This window comes from Microtus ochrogaster, linkage group LG2 (genome assembly GCF_000317375.1).
Source record: "Microtus ochrogaster isolate Prairie Vole_2 linkage group LG2, MicOch1.0, whole genome shotgun sequence".
In the NCBI taxonomy this organism is placed as follows: Eukaryota; Metazoa; Chordata; class Mammalia; order Rodentia; family Cricetidae; genus Microtus; species Microtus ochrogaster.
The window spans coordinates 30073455-30091801 of NC_022028.1; the positions used below are offsets into that span (position 1 = coordinate 30073455).

The following is an 18347-nucleotide window of genomic DNA, read 5'->3' on the forward strand; positions in this document are numbered from 1 at the left end:
TCCTGGAACTAGCTCTTGTAGACCAGGCTGGCCTCGAATTCACAGAGATCCGCCTGCCTCTGCCTTCCAAGTGCTGGGATTAAAGGCGTGGGCCACCACCACCGCCCTTGAGAAGTAATTCTTTTGAAAGTGGATAGTAACAAGAGCTTTAACACTCTCAGAAGATCATCAGCTTTTGTGGCACTGCAGAGCTTTTCCCTTTGTTTTGTAACCTCTTTTGTAACAACATTCACGGCTTGTTCAGGGGAAGCAGGGGGCTATGGGGATGGAGGTTGTGATTAAGGCGGAGACAATATTTTGCCATTATCATGAAACACTGTTTCAGGTCTTGCTAGGTGACTGAACTGTTTATGCTCGAATGCCCCATTAGATACTAATGTTCAAAACCTTCCTAAGAAACTTGGTGGCTTACATGATGTTTCATTTATGGGCACACAGTGGGAATTTTGGTACAGCTCCTGCTTTTTCTTTTGTTATATCTTTGTCCATTCAATGTTTTCTCCTGTCTGTAGGTGAGAGGCCAGGTGTCTTCTGGAAAGTCTTGACCGACTCTCTTCTCTAGCCAACCGATTGTTTTTACTTCTTTGATGATTGTGCCTGTGACTTTCTAAGCTTTGCTTAATGCTAGGAAGTATGATTGTTATTTCGAAGAAAAGTAAATGAATGAATGATTTTAGGGGGATCCCGGAGATCGTGGGGACCCAGGACCACCAGGTGCTTTGGTAACTCCCCCTCCTCCACTCAAAGGTTTGTGTTCACTTTAATTCTTCCATAACTTATACAGAAATGGACTAGATGGGTCCAGATAAACGAGTTTGTTCTAGTATTCCTGTGTATTGCACAGCAGGAAGGATTAAAGCGTAAATATTAGTATTTAGTTACTTTTCTCATTGCTGTGACAACATTTCTGAGAGAAAGAGAGCGGGCTTTGTTTTGGTTCATGGTTTCACGATTCTAGGGAAGGCGTGGTCCATAAACTCTGTGGTGGGACAGATTTTGTATGGGACACCCATACTGGGAAGCAAGCAGATAACTGGAATCAGGCACAGGTACTGGAACCAGGCACAAATTTCAAAGTTCCTTCCCTATTTTGTCTAACTTCCATCATCCTGGCCTCACCCCTTAAAGTCTGCAGAGCCTCCGAAGCCAATAACACTAAGTGGCACTGTAGTGTTCAAACTCTCAAGGAACATTTCAGCTTCAAGCCATAACAGTTATTGTGACGATGTGACGTTCAACATGTCGGGAAAGCTTTGCATCCTGGTTCATGTCCCATTGGCATAAGACATCAAATTTTATTTCAGATTGTAAATATGTAGTGGATATTTTTATTATTTAAACTTTTAGAAAACAGTTTTTCTTTAACTGTTGAAAAAAAATGTATGAGGTAATTTAACTAACATCCACCAAGATACCAAGATGCACATGAAAAGAGATGGCTAAGTCAGTGTCAGAGAACTCTGCCAGAGGGGACTTAGATCGACGTATCCCATTTAAAATGTGTCAAGAAACTGCAAAAATGCCTCCAACCTGGATTTTACCAATCCTCGCAGACTCCTGAGTTTCAAGACGTGTGTGGACATTTGTCTTATTATGTCTATTGTTGCCTTCACCAGGTCCTCCAGGGGACCCAGGGCCCCCTGGCCGCTATGGAGAAATTGGAGATGTTGGACTACCAGGTCTTCCCGGGCCCCCAGGCAGACCAGGAGAAACTTGTCCAGGTATTAGTCTACCATATGTTACAGTAGATTTCCCACATCAGACTCATAGCAGCATAATCCTAATTCTTGCTGACGTGGAGGTTGCCTTCAGAGTCTTTGTGAAAGACACTTGCTTGTGTGCACTCCAGACCCAGAAGGCTAAGCGTTGTGTTATAACAGTGGCCCTGAATTTCTAATGCCTCCAAATTCAAGACAATCAAGGGAAGTAATATAGGTTCCTTTACACCCACACAATATATGTTATTATAGCATAGATATTCTATATGTATAATACATACATACATATATATATATATATATATATATATATATATATATATATATATATATATATATATATAATCAGTCAATGAGAGCTGTCGAAGGCAAGTATTTGTTTTACAGGCCTTCCATCAGACTTCCAGTTGCAGAGAGGATTTGAAACTTCTGTTGGAGCTAGTGTTTACTTAGCTGAGCTACCATTCTGGCAGATTCTCCCAGCTGACCCCATCCATCCACGAGGGTCCCAATATTCTATGTGAGATGAACAAATCAACATAATGATTTTAAAAACATTTTACTTAGAGGGAAAGGCTCTGCCACCCTACCCCCAAGAAAAATCAAGGCAATCATCAGCTCCATGAAATTTGACAGAAGCCCAGGGGAATGGCTCACTGCCATAAGGACCAAGGGCCCCTCTGGGAGCTGTGCTGGTCAGTATTCCAGAAAGATGGGGAATAGCAGTTCGAAGCTTGTTTTTATTCTGCGAATTAGGTGAACAGAAGAAACCTGGCAGGAGGAAAATCTTGAGTAAATGTTTTGCCCTACCCATGTCTTTTGTATTTACTGAGGAAATTTAAAACGTTTCGTGAGCTGCTGAACCACTAACTACCAAGTTCTTGTTCACTTCTCCCCCGAACTATCTTCTTCCTCATTTAGGGTATGGCAAGAGAAATATCAAAAGCTTTGTCTGGTACAGTCAGTCTTTGGGGGTTGCAGTATGGGTTTAACTGACCCAGGATTATGTAAAGAAAGAATACTCTGTTGGTCAGGACTAGAAGATGTGGAATGTGAGCAGGCCTTAGGATCCAGTTTGATGCATAGTACATAATCAATGTGTGTTCAGTTATTACTGCTGTGGCTGCTCTCTGTGCCTGCTATGACATAGGCACACACAGTGGAGTGGTCCTGCACTCCCACAGATAACACGTTAGGCACATGCAGTCATTATCTGTGCATGTGTGCCAAGAAGAAAAATTTAAAGATCTCTACCCATCTACTACATAGATGACTAGGAGAGCACATATTGCAGCCAGTAGATGTGCGAATAGGTTTTCTTGGATTAATTTTACGAATAAATAGGATGAGAAGATTGAAGAAAACAATACTTTCAAGTAAGTGAAATATGACTGTGCCAGCTCACCTAAAGAATGGGGGAAAGTAAGAAAACATGATTCCCCGTACCTGTGTGCCTTCGCTTGTAGCTCCATTCAGAGGCAGCAATGCATTTTGGTGTATGGGATAGTCACGTTTTAGAAGACTTTTATTTATTTATTTATATGGGAATGTGTGTGTGTGTGTGTGTGTGTGTGTGTGTGTGTGTGTGTGTGTGATTACATGCCATGGTGTGTGCTAATGTTCTCAGAGGCCAGAAGAGGATGTTGGATCCCTGCATCTGGAGTTACAGGTGCTTGTGAGTCACCAGATGTGAGTTCTGGGAACTGAACTGTGGTCCACTAGGAGAGCAGCAAGTGTTCTCTTGAAACCACTGAGCCATCTCTCCCGCCTCGTCTGCTAACTTTTTACTGCACCCTGCTCTTCTTTTTCTTTCATAGAGTTTATTCAGATTGTTGTGGTGTGGCTCCTGCTTTCGATCTGGCAATCAGTCTTGTGATAAAAGTGGGGGCTTTGCTCCACTTTTTTATGTACTCTTTCTGTGTAGCCTCAATTTTATGATCATTCTGTCTCCACTTCCCAAGCACTGGGTAGCAGGAGTGCATCAATCTCTGCTATCTAGACTAGCCCCACCCCCTCTCTTTCTCAGGTGTGCACTTAAATTTGTGTCTGTGTGACGTACACAACTCGATGTTTGTACACAGTGAGGTGTCTAGTGGATTAACACACTGGCCATGCCCACATGGTCATTATTGGTTTGTGTGCATGTGTGCCTGTATATGTTTGAAAGGAGGATTTTATTTAAGATCTTTTTTCTTAACAGCTTCAAGTATACAGTGTGACTTGGTAACTGTCCTCTGTCTGCTGCACATTGGATCTTAAATCTTAATTTTTAAAAACTTTTTTATTGTTTTCATTGAGCTATACATTTTTCTCTGCTACCATCCCTTCCTCTCTCCTCTCCTTCTACCCTCTCCTGTGATCCCCAGGCTCCCAATTTACTCAGGCAATCTTGTCTTTTTCTACTTCCCATGTAGATTAGATCTATTTATGTCTCTCGTAGGGTCCTCACTATTTTCTAGGGTCTCTGGAACTGTGAATTGTAGGCTGGTTTTCTTTGCTTTATGTCTAAAAACCACTTACTAGTGAGTAGATATGAGTGAGTCTTTCTGGGTTTGAGTTACCTCACTCAATATGATGTTTTCTAGATTCATCCATTTGCCTGCAAATCTCAAGATGTCATTATTTTTTCTGCTGTGTAGTACTCCATTGTGTAAATGTACCACTTTTTCCTTATTCATTCTTCAGTCAAAGGGCATTTAGGTTGTTTTCATGTTCTGGCTATGACAAATAATGCTGCTGTGAACATAGTTGAGCACATCTCCTTGTGGTATAGTTGAGCATCCTTTGGTATATACCCAAAAGTAGTATTGCTGAATCTCGAGGTAGATTGTTTTCTAATTTTCTGAGAAATCGCCACACTGACATCCAAAGGGACTGTACCAGTTTGCACTACAACCAGCAATGCAGAAATGTTCCCTTTTTTCCACAACCTCTCCAGCATAAGTTGTCATCAGTGTTTTTGATTTTTGGGCCATTCTTACAGGTGTAAGATGGAATCTCAGAGTCATTTTGATTTACATTTCTCTGATGGCTAAGGATTTTGAAATTTTCTTAAGTATCTTTCAGCCATTTTAGATTCATCTGTTAAGAGTTCTCTGTTTAGGTCTGTACCCATTTTTTTTATTGGATTATTTGTTCTTTTGATGACCAATTTCTTGAGTTCTTTGTATATTTTAGAGATCAGCCCTCTGTCTGATGTGGGGTTGGTTCAGATCTTTTCCCACTCTGTAGGCTGTTGTTTTGTCTTGTTGACTGTGTCTTTTTCTTTACAGAAGCTTCTCAGAGGTTAAGAACACTGGCTGCTCTTCCAGAGGTCCTGAGTTCAATTCCCAGTCAAAACATGGTGACTCCCACCCATCTATAATTATCAACACATAGAAGAATAAAAATAGGCCATATCACCATGCACAAAACTGAAGTCCAAATGGATCTAAGACCTAAACATAAAGCCAACCACACTGAACCTCATAGAAGAGAAAGTGGAAGTACACTTGAATGTATTGGCACAGGAAACCACTTCCTACATATAACCCCAGTAGCACAGACACTGAAAGAAACAATTAATAAATGGGACCTCCCAAATCCCCAAAATTTATTCAGCTCACCCAAAACTTTGTCCCCTGGATCACTTCCTCCATTGTTCTCACTTCTTTTTTCCCCAACAATGGCCACTCTACTCGTCCTTCTGTGAGTTTGACTGTTAGAGCCCACATGGAAGTGAGGTCACAGGGTGTTACTCTTTCTATGTCTGGCTTGTTTCACTAGATGTGATGTCAAATAGTTTCAGCCACTTTCCTTTAAATGTGCCGATCTATGGTCTCTATAAAAAGCATTACTCTTGAGAACACCTGTAATTTCCATTCTTAATATTTCTTGCAGGCATGGTGGGACCCCCTGGGCCACCAGGGATTCCTGGTCCTCCAGGATTTCCAGGGGAAGCTGGTGTTTCTAAAAGATTCGACTGTGCTCCAGGAGAACCAGGGAAGCCAGGACCACCTGGCCTTCCTGGAGCACCAGGACCACAGGGCACCCCTGGATCAGATGGTAAAATATTCCTCATTTATCTTTACTAGAGCTTATGCTGAAATTCAAAATTACAGATCTATTCAGACAGTATAATTTTCTAAATACTTTAAAACTTGTGTAATATTTCATAAGTTGGTAATATTAAAATTATTTCTTATAAATATGGAAAATGTCATTTAACTATCAATTAAGTAGTGCAATTTATTAATTGTGTTTAATTATGAAAGATAGAATTTCATTAATTGATAATTTTTTGTTTTATTAACGTAGTTTTTAATTTTATTGAATTTATATATGAGCTTGGTTTAAAAGTTGAGCTGTTGAACAGAGCCTGTTATGCAGAAGAGAAATGCCAGGCTTTGTTTTTTCTGTTTCTTCCTCCTCAGAGACAACCATTTCCACACACACAACTGGATCTTTTGGTATTTGTTTCTATATTGTTACCCTGCAACCTGTATTTGTGTTACTGAAGTTTTTCTCTTTGTTCATTGGCTTTTGTTCCTCCCTACAGAATTACCCATCATTCACCACACCTCATTCTATATGTACACATTTTCCATTCCCACTGCCTACTGGGAGTGATATTGTCATAACTGGGGCTCTGGAAATATTTAGTATTTCTATGGAATGGTTTATAAGTGCTATACACCAGGTTATCTTATAATGACACATTTGTTATTCTTTTCACAGAAACAGTTGGTAAATTGTCTTTTGCATGTGTGTCTGTGTTTGATTGACATTCTTAGCTATCTGAAATTAACCTCAAACCTACCAGAGTTTTGTATCCATCATTCTTATGACACTGTTAACTCATGAAATAGCCTTACAGTATACTTTCCCAACAAATCTTTCCTGGAGCTTTTTGACTTTTTTAAATTAGCAAGGCAGCACTTTTGATTAATTGCTAAGATACTTAGAGATTTTCTTTCACAGCTTTTTAAAAACTATTTTTTATAGTTTCTAATGCCATTTAAACACTCTATTGTAGAAAGAATGATAAGGAAAATGTACATTTCTGTACATTTGTGATTGATCACCTTGGCATCCCTTCCCTTTAAGCCTCTTTGCCCCCCTCCTAAACCCTTTGTAGTCTCTTGGCTCCTCCCCTCACTTGATCCCACTTAAATACACATATTTAACCTTTGAAAGTTAGGATCCACGTGGGTCTTTCTGAGTTTGGGTTGCCTTATATTTTCTAGTTCTATCCATTTTACTGACAGTTAATAATTTCATTGTTCTTGACCATAGGATAAAATTTCACTGTATGCATAAACAACATGCTCATGATCCATTTATGCTTTGGTGGACAACAAAATTCCATCTTGTTGCGACTGTGAAAGAGTAGTGATAAATGTGGATGATCTTTCTCTGTTACCCCTTTTGCATTTCTCTGACTCTTTGCTTTCCACTAGTTAGATTTCTTTCAGTTATTTACTCCCGCACTAGACTTTCAAATAAGGATTAGAGATAAGAGAGTAAAGCTGAGGATCACACTTATCTGAAAATACCTTTGCTCTACTGGGTTGTCTGATGGAAAGTCTAGCTGAGTATAAAATCCTGGTTTGAAAATTTTTCTTCTCAGGCTCATTTTCCAGCTCTAGTAAGACCACTGAAAACTTCTATACTTTTTCCCTGTCTGATCCTATGTTTGAGATTCACTTCCATTTTAGAAGCTTTTTTGAAATTTTCTTCAACTTCATCTTTCAGCTCTTATTGAATTTATAGATTTTTGCCGTCTTATTTACTGTGTATATTTTTATTTTTGAGTTTACTTGATGCTATTATACTCTTTCAGTTTTTCCTTTTGCAGCAGACTGTCCATTTATCCAGTGTAAATACTGTTTTAATTATGTCGTTTTTTACAGTGTTCTTAAAACTTTGCTTTTTCCGTTTTTGAAGCGATGTTTTATTTTCTGCAAAATTTTTTTGAGAGGGATCTTTCCATCTAAATATTTCATCATCAAATCATTGTTTTGGGCCTCACTGTCATTTTACTCCTTAAATTCCAGGGGAGATTCTGGTGTAAAATCAGCATTTTAACTTTTTCATTTCTTGTTTCTCTTGTCATTTTCCACCGAGGCTTAGATCTCCTGGATTTGTTTTTTACCTTCTATTTTTGTTTTACAGTCTTTTATACTACTAGAATGTTGGGGAAAATGTAAAGCGTATCATTTGCAGTTTGTCTGTCATCTTGAACTAGATATGTCAAAAGTTTTGACTTAGCAAGCCGTGCTTTGTATTTTCTTCGTTATCTGGTAATTTGTAAATGAAGGGAAAAAGACAGCCAGTTGCCAGATTCTGACTCTAGCTTTTGTTGTTCATGATTTATTTTGTTTTGGTATTTATTCTTGTCATCTATTTTTTTTAATCTGTAGTCCACTAACCTAGGGATGGTGTTAAGAATGTCTTTTGTCAATGGTTATGGTAGAAGAAACATATTATGAAAATTGTGGAAGATAGAGGGAGGGGAATGAAGGGAGGAAGAGGGAGATAGGAAATCATGAAATAAAACCTGGACAGAGACAGGAAAGAGAAGGAAGAGACTGAGTGATTCACACTGGTGCCCTCCAGGGGACATTAACTAAAGTCATGCAATTTTGTCTGATACCCCCTTGCCTCCAAACAGTTATATATTGCAGCCCTGGGTGTCCTGGACCAATGGGAGAAAAGGGAAAAATGGGTCCCCCAGGAAGAAGAGGAGCCAAAGGAGAAAAAGGCAAGTATTTACCTAAGGTAGAATTTATACGTGACAGCCACATAGGGAGGACCAGGGTGAGGGTGTCTATGAGAAAACCAGCCTGGCATGTCAGTCAGGTTTGTTACTCCCCGTCCTCCCGCCAGTGTATGCTCTAGTGTGAATAACTCACAACTCAAGTTCTTCAGTCAGACAAGGGCTTTATCATTTTATCACTCATGACCCATTTTCACTTGAGAATTTTTTTGTGCAGCTTCGAGTGTATGGGAATATAAAATAGGTATGCAAATCAAACCTTTACTAATAGTACATAACCAAGAAATTTGTTTTAAAAGAATTCTGTAACACATATAAGCATTATTTATTAAATATGAAAGCAAGTTTGCATACTCACAGATAAAGGTGTTTATTTTTATGTAAAGAATTTAATTTTGCCTGAATGCTGCAGGCCTCTTCAATGTTTCTGAGAGCAAGCTGATATTTTGACTTTATAATCAACGTTGAGAGCATTGCTTTGCATACATATATAGCCTAAAACAACGGAAGTACATACAGGTTCATTTTAGGAAATTCTGTCCTGATTCCACCAAAATTTATTATCAACTGTTTTCTTAAACTCATGCCAGCAACTCCAAAGAAATTTTAAAAATTAACCATTTTAACATCATCCAATCCAAAGATAGGTCAATTTAATATTTCGATGTTAAGGGATGAAAGGTTTCTCCATAACTAACCCGTTGTGTTTGTGTGCACAGTCACAGCACTGCGATTCTCTGCACAGGGCAGTGTGGGATCTGAGATGAGGGGTTTCAGGCAGCATGCATTAGTGTTGTGTGTTCAGAAAAACTGCTGCAGTGGGGTCAGGAGACACGGCACGGGTGAGTGTGGGCAGAAACATGTCATGCACGCACTCAGAGTTACTTTTTGGTTGCCTTTGACGGCTGCCGGTGTTTTCTGACCCCCCCCCCCCAGGGCTGATGCCCCATGGACTGGAGAGCAGATCTACAGGGTATGGCAGCCACACATTTTGCCTTCAGGGGCAGCTTTGCTCACAGGTCCTCTTGTGCAGATTAGGCACTATTTGTGCTTTAATGTTTTATTGGAGTTTCTGCCTGTGGATCTCATATTTTCCGGACTCACTAAAGCCCATGGCTGTGCACAACCCCTCCCCCCCCCCAACTTGTCAGGGCCTTTTGAACATCTGAGCCAGGCAGCATGTGAGCAGAAACACAAACCAATTTGACTTTCCCAAACTTTATTTTTTTGTACCCAAAGTCCTGTTCATTAGGTTATGTTCTGCAGTGAACTAGCAATTGCAATGTGCCGCTCAATCAATAATCCCTTCATGCCTTGCGTTTCCTTGATTATTCAGGGTCATGCTATAATTAATCTATATGTTTAGTGTAATTTATTGATTTTTGTTTCCTCGGTAACATTTTTTTTTTTGATTTTTGAGACAGAGTTTCTCTGTAGCTTTTTGGTTCCTATCCTGAAACTAGCTCTTGTAGACCAGGCTGGCCTCGAACTCACAGAGATCCGCCTGCCTCTGCCTCCCGAGTGCTGGGATTAAAGGTGTGCACCACCACCACCCAGCTTAGTAACATATTTTTTTAAGAAAGGATTTTCAATTATCTACCAGAATTTTAGGTTAGGTGTGGGTGAGTTTAAGGCACAAAACATGATTCCATTTATTTAGAAATTGTGTGCCCATCCCATATAGACCATGTAGACCATGGCACGGACACATCCACCCCGTGCCCATTGCTTCATTTCAGTCCTCACGTAGCACGTCACATAGACTATGCCCTCTACCTCTCTACCATGCTCTGTGCTTCGCCTTTGCCCTAGTCATGTTGTCTCATCCTACATAGGCCAAGCCACGGCCCCCGTCCTGCTGCACACTGCTCTCGAGGCTCTTCCCACGTGGTCTCGATCCACATAGGCCATGCCCCAGCCCCAGCCAGCCAGCCAGCCATACGCTGCACTCCATCCACATGGCACACGGCCTCAGGTGTCTGTGAAAGAATTGCACACTGAAGACCTTCTCCTTTTCTAGTCACACTATTTTTGGACTAAATAGCTTACTGGGGATTTTGTCAGGAATCATGTCAAAACTGACTTTCTACCTCTTCCTAGGAAATGAGGGACTCTGTGTCTGTCCACCTGGTCCCATGGGACCCCCTGGCCCTCCAGGACTTCCTGGAAGACAAGGAAATAAAGGAGACTTAGGGCTTCCTGGCTGGCACGGAGAAAAGGGTGATCCAGGCCAGCCTGGTCCTGAAGGACCTCCAGGGCCCCAAGTAAGTAACTCCTACTGATCATAATTTGTTTAGTTAAATAAGACAGACACAGATAGAATGTAGTGTGTGCCTTTCCAAATTAATGTATTATATACAATTTACGTTTGGAACCTATAAACACCTTAATGACTAAACACCTTCTCGTGTCCATCCATCATTCATTCATTCATTTAACTAATTACTAATTATCAGGTGTCTACTATGTTCCTAATTGTCTGGAGATACAACAGGGACCTGAATATTATATGAAGTTCTGGAGCTTTGGGGACAAGCCCAGACTTTATAGTAAACACATTAGTAAATACACAATTTGCTATATGAAGACCAAAGGCCATGGACCATAGAATGTGGCTTGATTGGAGACAGGAAGTAAGTAGCAACACAGGAGGTCCTTGGTTTCATCCCCAGTACACATGTACACACACACATACACATACACACATACACACACACACACACACACACACACACACACATCGACTAGCTGTTAGGAGAATTTGCAGAGCTCAGGGCTTTGCAGGTGGATCAGGCTGAGGTGTTTGTCCTGAAGGACATGGAACAGCTTAGGGAATCCTTAAAAAGGAAGGCAATACTCTATTATTCATTTTTGATGACTCATCAGTTGCTCTGTGCAGAGGAGACCCTAGGTAAGGGAGAATTCTGGAGAGGAAGTGGAAGGTAGCTGAAAAATTGTGGGGGCCGGAAAGGAAGAGAGGCAGATTGAAGGGACGGTGCTGAGTGTCAGCCTAGACACAATTTGACTGGCAAGTCCAAGGACTGGCCGTTAGGTCAGATACACAATACAGGGAAAATGGAAGTCCAGGTGGAGCGATGGTCTTTGGCCTGAGCCACAGGAGGAAGGCAGTTGCCTTGGACAAGGATGAAGACCCTGGAAACTGGGCATTTGGCAGAAAAGGACACAGAACTGATGGAGACATTTTAGGTTGGGAGATATTTAGACAAACAAATTAAAATGAATTCTGTGGAGTGACAGGTAATGCAAGTACTCAGAGGAGAGGTCAAGGCTGGAGGTGTGAGCAGGGGCTTTATTTGGGTCTATGTGATGTTCAGTACCAAGAAGGGAAGGCTGTGGAGAAGCCATACAGACAGAATCATACATGGAACAAAGGCATCAGAATCACTCTGATCCAAAGGGTCCTTGAAATCAATGAAGTCATAGCTGCGGTAACCTAGGTGAACTAGCAACTTGAAATCAACGATCACTGAGACACAGTGCAGAGTTCATCTGTTCATCATAATTTGGTTCTCGCTTGCTGAAGCACAGCCTCCCATCTATCTGACCCCTGAGAATGAAATCACCACTCTCAGGAAGCCTCCCCTGGAGGCTCTAGAGACCACCCATCGTTCCTCTATGCCGGGGTGACCTGTGGCTCCATTGTGAGGTCCCCAAATCATTCTCCCTTTCTCCTAGAAGACGCTAATGAAAAGAAAATTCTGGTCTTTAATGAAAGTGAAGATCCAGATCTCCAGCCTTACCATTCCTGCATGTGCACAGCACACCTGCAAGGCTGCTGCAGCAGGAAACTGGGTCCTAACACATGGATAACGAACAAAGATGCTGAAGTTATTGTGTAGTTTGCATACTATAGTCCTTTTTTTTTTGGTAAAATTCAGTATTTTATCATAGTCAGCTTTGTTTGTTTGTTGTTTTGTTTGTTGCTAGTGACTCTAAAATCCTACCATGGCTTTGTGTTGAGTGACTTCTCAGGGCTAACATTTCTTTCATTGTGGACTACTAGTTTGTGCAGGGTTATTATGGGTAAGGCATTAATTCAGTTGGTCTAGGACCTGTTGGGCTGATTGTACTTCTGATATATTCTCTCTATATTATACTCATCACACTGTACTTAGAGCTGGGGACCAGGATCACACCGTGGGGGAAAGAACCTTATTTCCCCTCCTCTTTCTTATCAGCTTCCATTAGTACCACAGTATTCCCTGACTTCTTTCCCCACCTTCAGCTCTTTGGAGGCACTTATGTTACTCAACCTCTTCTTTGCTCTTGTTTTTACTGATCAAAGCTCACGTAATTCAAAATATTTTTGATGATGCATATTTATTTAGGGTACATTTTATCTGAGACTCAACATGAGGTTCCATATCCATATAGAATTCCCATGTATTGTTTTACCCAGCTTTTAAAAAAGGATTTATATTTTATACTTTTGCGTATATGAGTACCTGCATGCCTGCCACATGTGGAGGCCAAAAGAAGAAGTCTGTCCCCTGAGCTGGAGCTACAGGGTTGTAAGAGCCACCATTTAGGTGCTGCTAGGCACCTGCATGTCATCTGCAAAAGCAGCAAGTGCTCTTAAGCATGGAGCCCTCTCTCCGTGATATCTTAACTGTAGTGAACTGCTAAGATAAAGGAGGTGTGTATAAATTTCTGTTAGCTAAGATACAGACTTTACAGAGATTTTAGCACTAGGAAGTTTGGATTGTATACGATAGAACTACTCTGAAAGACAAGAAAGGGATAAAACAAATATTTCCAAGCCAGGATCTTTAGACAAGAGATTTAGAGGAGAGGAGTTAGGTAGACAAGAATATGAATGACTTCTTCCCTACCAGAATTAATCTAATGCACTGCTCTTAATTTTTTTAACCAAGGGAATGCCTGGTGCCTTGGGGTCCCCTGGCCACAAAGGGGCAAAGGGTGACATGGTCACATCAAGAGTGAAAGGTGAGCGTGACTGATCACTTAGTCCTCTGACACTTTATGAATGATCTATGGGCATCCACTTGCACTGATTTCCCCTGTGACTGCAGATCAATTGTGTATAATTTAGGGTTGCTGAGATCGTCTTAAGAGCATTTCCTGCCCTTTGTGCAATGGTGTGACTATCGGGCACTGAATCTCTTGCCTCTTATCTGAAAACATAAATACCCCATTAGTGACACATTCGAATCTTCATTGTGGTGAACTTGAAGTTGGAGCGAAATCTCTTTTGAGTCGCCTTATGATGGCTCACTGCATCATCATGTCCTTCAGTCGTCAATGGAATTCACATGACAAGTAACCAGTGCTTATCTTGAATTAGCTTGGGGGAAATGATATAATTTATTGACCTACTAGACAGAACATGAACATCAAGATGTAGATTTCCAATGGGTCTATGTACATTTGCTCTCACAAGCCTGTCTTTCTCTGCACTACATGCCCCAGGAATACCATGCATGAGGCAGCTCTAGGTCCTTGAAATCGGAGATGCTCTGTGAGCTGTAGGCAGAGGAATAACTTCCAAAGGACCGTGTAGTTTAAGGCAATAATCTGTCAACTTTCCCACCCACTACGGTCAGGGACAGAATGTCCCATGCACTGTCACTGAGTCAGGAAGCTTGCATAACATCCCTCCACAGATGACCTCTTTGATAGAATAGGCAAAAGAGAATTTTCCAACTAAAGAGAGCCAGTAGTTTGCATAACTGCCACTCTTCCCTTTGTTTTTGTGATGGTTTGAGAGACGCTGGACAACCGAGTCACCAAGGAAGTTTAATCAACCCACACAGAGTGAAACACCATTACCCTGAATTGAGTCCCTTCCTCTCTTTTATTTCACTCCCCATGTGTGAGCGCTTACAGGTCTTTTGCCTCCTTTTCCCAGGGCAGAAAGGAGAAAGAGGGCCTGATGGGCCACCAGGATTTCCAGGGTCACGTGGACAAGATGGTCAGGATGGACGTGCTGGAGAAAGAGGGGATCCGGGACCCAGAGTATGTACAGTTCTGCTATAGAATTTTACTTTCTCATATGTTCGTACAAGCAGCCAGCTATGCAGTAGAGATAAATCTTTGCTGTGTTTCTATCCAAAGACATGGAGGCTGATGAAGTCTATCTGGGTACTATATTATAAGGATGTAAGAAGCCAATTTCATCCCCTACCACTTCCTTTGCTTATGTTATATTTGCTGTTAGTGGTTCTACATCCAATTTTTAGTCTGTACCTAAGGCATAATGTAATTCACTTTCTGTATCTGAAGCATAGCAACGCACCCATATCATATACATGGATGTAAAGATCCAAAGTATGAATATAAAATATTAGGAAGACTCTCAATTAGTTCTTTTGGGTCACATTTGCTTCTAAGACACTGTCTTTTGAAATCTGGGCTTTTTAATATGCATACTGCTTTGAGTTCACAAACTTTGGAAGATCACTAATAGGTGTGTGACCTTAACATTTCCAGGGTGACCATAAGGATGCGACCCCTGGTGAGAGAGGGCTTCCCGGACTGCCAGGTCCTCGAGGGACAGCAGGACCTGTGGGACCTCCAGGACTGGGATTTCCAGGCCCACCAGGAGAGAGAGGCCAGCCAGGAGAGCCGGGGCATCCAGGCATGAGGGGTTTTGATGGCATGAAGGGGCAGAGAGGTAATTTTGAGTATTTGCATGCTAGGATATTAATTGAAGTCATGAAAACTACAGGGAATTCTCTGGGTGAAGTTACCATCTCTCTGGCAGGCTGGTTCAATGGATTCCATCCAGGTGCTATAGAAATCTCACAGGTTGTAAGGCAACAAAAACCATAGCATAAGCAATATTCAGAATAAATCCCTGAAATGCTAATCTCTTTGTGGATTTATTTGTTTGTCACACCTAAATTGCTTTTTATTCATTTCTTCATATTAATGCAAAAAGTCCACCTGGATTTGAATCACTCTTATGTGTTAAAAGCATAAATTTTTTAGAATCTTTTGAGATAATGTGATATATTTGAATAAGAGCCACACTAGTATTTTATTTAAAAAATTATTGTCCATGAAAACATACTTGCAAGCATTTTAGGGAGATGGAAAATGATGATGACATTGTAAGTATGTTTGACAGCTGTAGGAATTTCAAAAAATTACTTTCAGGGTTATGGCTGACAGAAAGAGGTTTATTTAAGTTTTTTTTTTCCTTTGAGATATGTATTACACCTTGGGTTATAGTGTTAATTTTGAAGTTTGGAAATAAAAATACTGTTTGGGGCTCTCGTTCTGACAACACATAGAGACAACTACCTTTGTATTTGATAAGAAGCAAGTTCATGGTATGAGACTCAGAAAAATGTAATATCATTTTTCTTTATGTCTCATATTTTAGCTTGAAAGCATACGAAGTAATAAGCCATGAGGCATTGTTATGAAAGCGAAACTTTGGGTTTTAGTCGATGAGGACTCGGAGGCACAAGGTTTGAGTTACTTTGCCGATTTTTGTGGGGATGACAGCACCTTCATCGCTGACTCGCTGGGAAAACGAGAGACAGTGTATCTTAAGAACCTGCTCCACGGAGATCTCAAAAATGGTGGCTGTCATTAATATCCAGCAAACCTCTTCATTCGTGCAGCTCCCTGGTGTCCAAACCAAGAGCAAAGTCAGCTGAACTCAGTGCCGAGTCCCATGGCTTTTCCTCATAACCTGTCAGCATCTTCTGCCCATTCCACTAGACTCTGTTGGCCTAGAAACCATCGCTGATATTAATAATTTATACATTCCCAGGTTATTACAACAGGTACTTCTTAGACTCAATGTTTTTCTTATACTGCTTGCAACAGCTCTGACAGCTGAGATTTGGGTTTAAGGAGCCATCTGAAAGGCTGGTCTAGAGATGCCTGGACGCTTCTCCTCCTATGCACGCCAATGCATCATATGAAAAAGTCTCTTGAATGAGGTGTCACAGAGAATCACAGGGCATTTGGTAGTGCTCGGTTAATCTAAATGTCATTCTTCTTTGTCTCTCCAGGTGACACCATTTCTTGCAATGTAACCTATCCAGGGAATCCAGGCCCTCCAGGTTTTGACGGACCTCCAGGTATCACCAGTACAAAGCTCTTGTCCTACACACTTTCCAGAGTTAAAGAACCAAGAATATAGATAAGCTCGCAGTGAACGATCCCAGCCAGGGTACTTCTGAGATTGGTGTGAGGTCTTGAGGGACAGGAGCCTGGGAGAAACACTACAGTCATTAGCTCCTGGGCCTTATCCCCATGGTTTGAGGCCCTTCCACAGCTTTCCCAGACTCTGTGCAGCAAAATTTACCTTGGCTTGACCACTTGCCAGCTAGCCTCTCTGCCCTTGAGAATTTAAAGCTATATCTCTTTCTGAGTCTTGAGTGGGAAATATGACCTGCCTGCGAACAGTACCTTCCAAACAGGACAAGTTCTGACTAGACAGAGCCTGAAAATGTTCCTGCATCAGCATCTCTGAATATATGTCCACGATCTAGTTCATCTGAGTCAGTCCCTTGTGTTTAGCTGAATCAAACCACAGACCCATGTTTATGTTTTTAAAGTTTATTTAAATCAACTCTTTTTGGGTACAACATTGTTAGTAAACATGGCTTTTCTTGTACTACACAAGGGTAGAAGAGGACTGGGCAGACTGTTCAATCAGTAACATGTGGGAGGCTGCTTACTCATTCCCGGCTGCTCAGACCATGAAACAATCGCACAAAAATTATATTATTTAAAACACTGATTGGTCAATGACTCTAGCATATTCCTAGCAAGCTCTTACATATTAAATTAACCCATTTCTATTATTTTATATTTTACCACAAGGTTTGTGGCCTACTAGCAAGGTTCTGGCTGCCAGCTTGTGTCTTTCTCCTCTGGTGGCTCCATGGTGTCTCCATGACTCTGCCTTCTTTTTCTCAGCATTCATTTTAGTTTTCCCTGCCTATCTCTGCTCTACCCTATTACAGGCCAAGGCAGTTTCTTTATTCATTAACCAATAGAAGCAAAAAAATATACAGAAGGACCTCCCATACACCAGTAAAGGCAAGAATAAGGAGAACCTGAGTTTCAATGTCCAGCACACATGCAGGGAGCTGAATGTTCAACGTACACGTGTAATCCCAGCACTGAGAAGGTGGATACAAAAAAAAAATTCTCAGGGACTCTAGCTAACCAGTCTAGCTGAAGTTGTAAGTTCAAGATTCACTGAGAAAACTCAAGAGAAAGAAAGGGTGGGGAGTTGAGTGGGTGGAGAGCTGGGAAGAATCTGGGAGGAGTTGGGGAAGAAGCAACCGTGATCAGAATATATTGTATGAATTTTTTCAATTAAAAAAGAAAAAGAATACATAAGTAGGTTAATAAATACATAATAAGAAAGAGGAAGGGCATCTGACATTGATCTCTGGACTCTGTATTCATGAGTAGAAATACAAAATGCACATGGCCAACTGCATCTACAGGTTGAATTATACCTGACTTGCTGCTGTCTTCTGAAACTGTTTGTTTCCATCACAGTAATTCCAAAGAGTTTCAGCACCTCAGTGAACACACACACACTTGCTCTGACTCTTGTGAGTCTAAAGAAACAGTGGGGACTCAGGCAATCCAGGATATAGTGTTTTGGTGTGACTGACCCTGGTCCTAGGTTAAGTCCAGATTGGCAACACTTGTTCTACTGCAAAAGCCAGTGTGTGCTCTTTTAATGGGGTTGCAGGACTAGGAGAGGGCGGGCCAAGTCTCCTAGGGTGACCTCACACCTCAGATTACATCATGCAATTCATGCCTCATTGGCCCAAGTGGTTTCAAATCTCTTATATAACTGTGTGTGTGTGTGTGTGTGTGTGAGAGAGAGAGAGAGAGAGAGAGAGAGA

The 18347-nt window shown here is 41.2% G+C and overlaps 1 protein-coding gene across 1 annotated transcript in view; it reads left to right on the forward strand.

The window, feature by feature from the left end:
- Col4a4 (collagen type IV alpha 4 chain) overlaps nt 1-18347 on the forward strand; it is a 128753-nt gene that overhangs the window by 62486 nt on the left and 47920 nt on the right. The window contains exons 19-27 of the mRNA XM_026785746.1: nt 678-747; nt 1617-1721; nt 5598-5762; nt 8371-8460; nt 10576-10739; nt 13371-13443; nt 14366-14472; nt 14947-15130; nt 16485-16553. Of these exons, the coding sequence (XP_026641547.1) occupies nt 678-747; nt 1617-1721; nt 5598-5762; nt 8371-8460; nt 10576-10739; nt 13371-13443; nt 14366-14472; nt 14947-15130; nt 16485-16553 (1027 nt within the window). The remainder of the gene's footprint in view (nt 1-677; nt 748-1616; nt 1722-5597; nt 5763-8370; nt 8461-10575; nt 10740-13370; nt 13444-14365; nt 14473-14946; nt 15131-16484; nt 16554-18347) is intronic.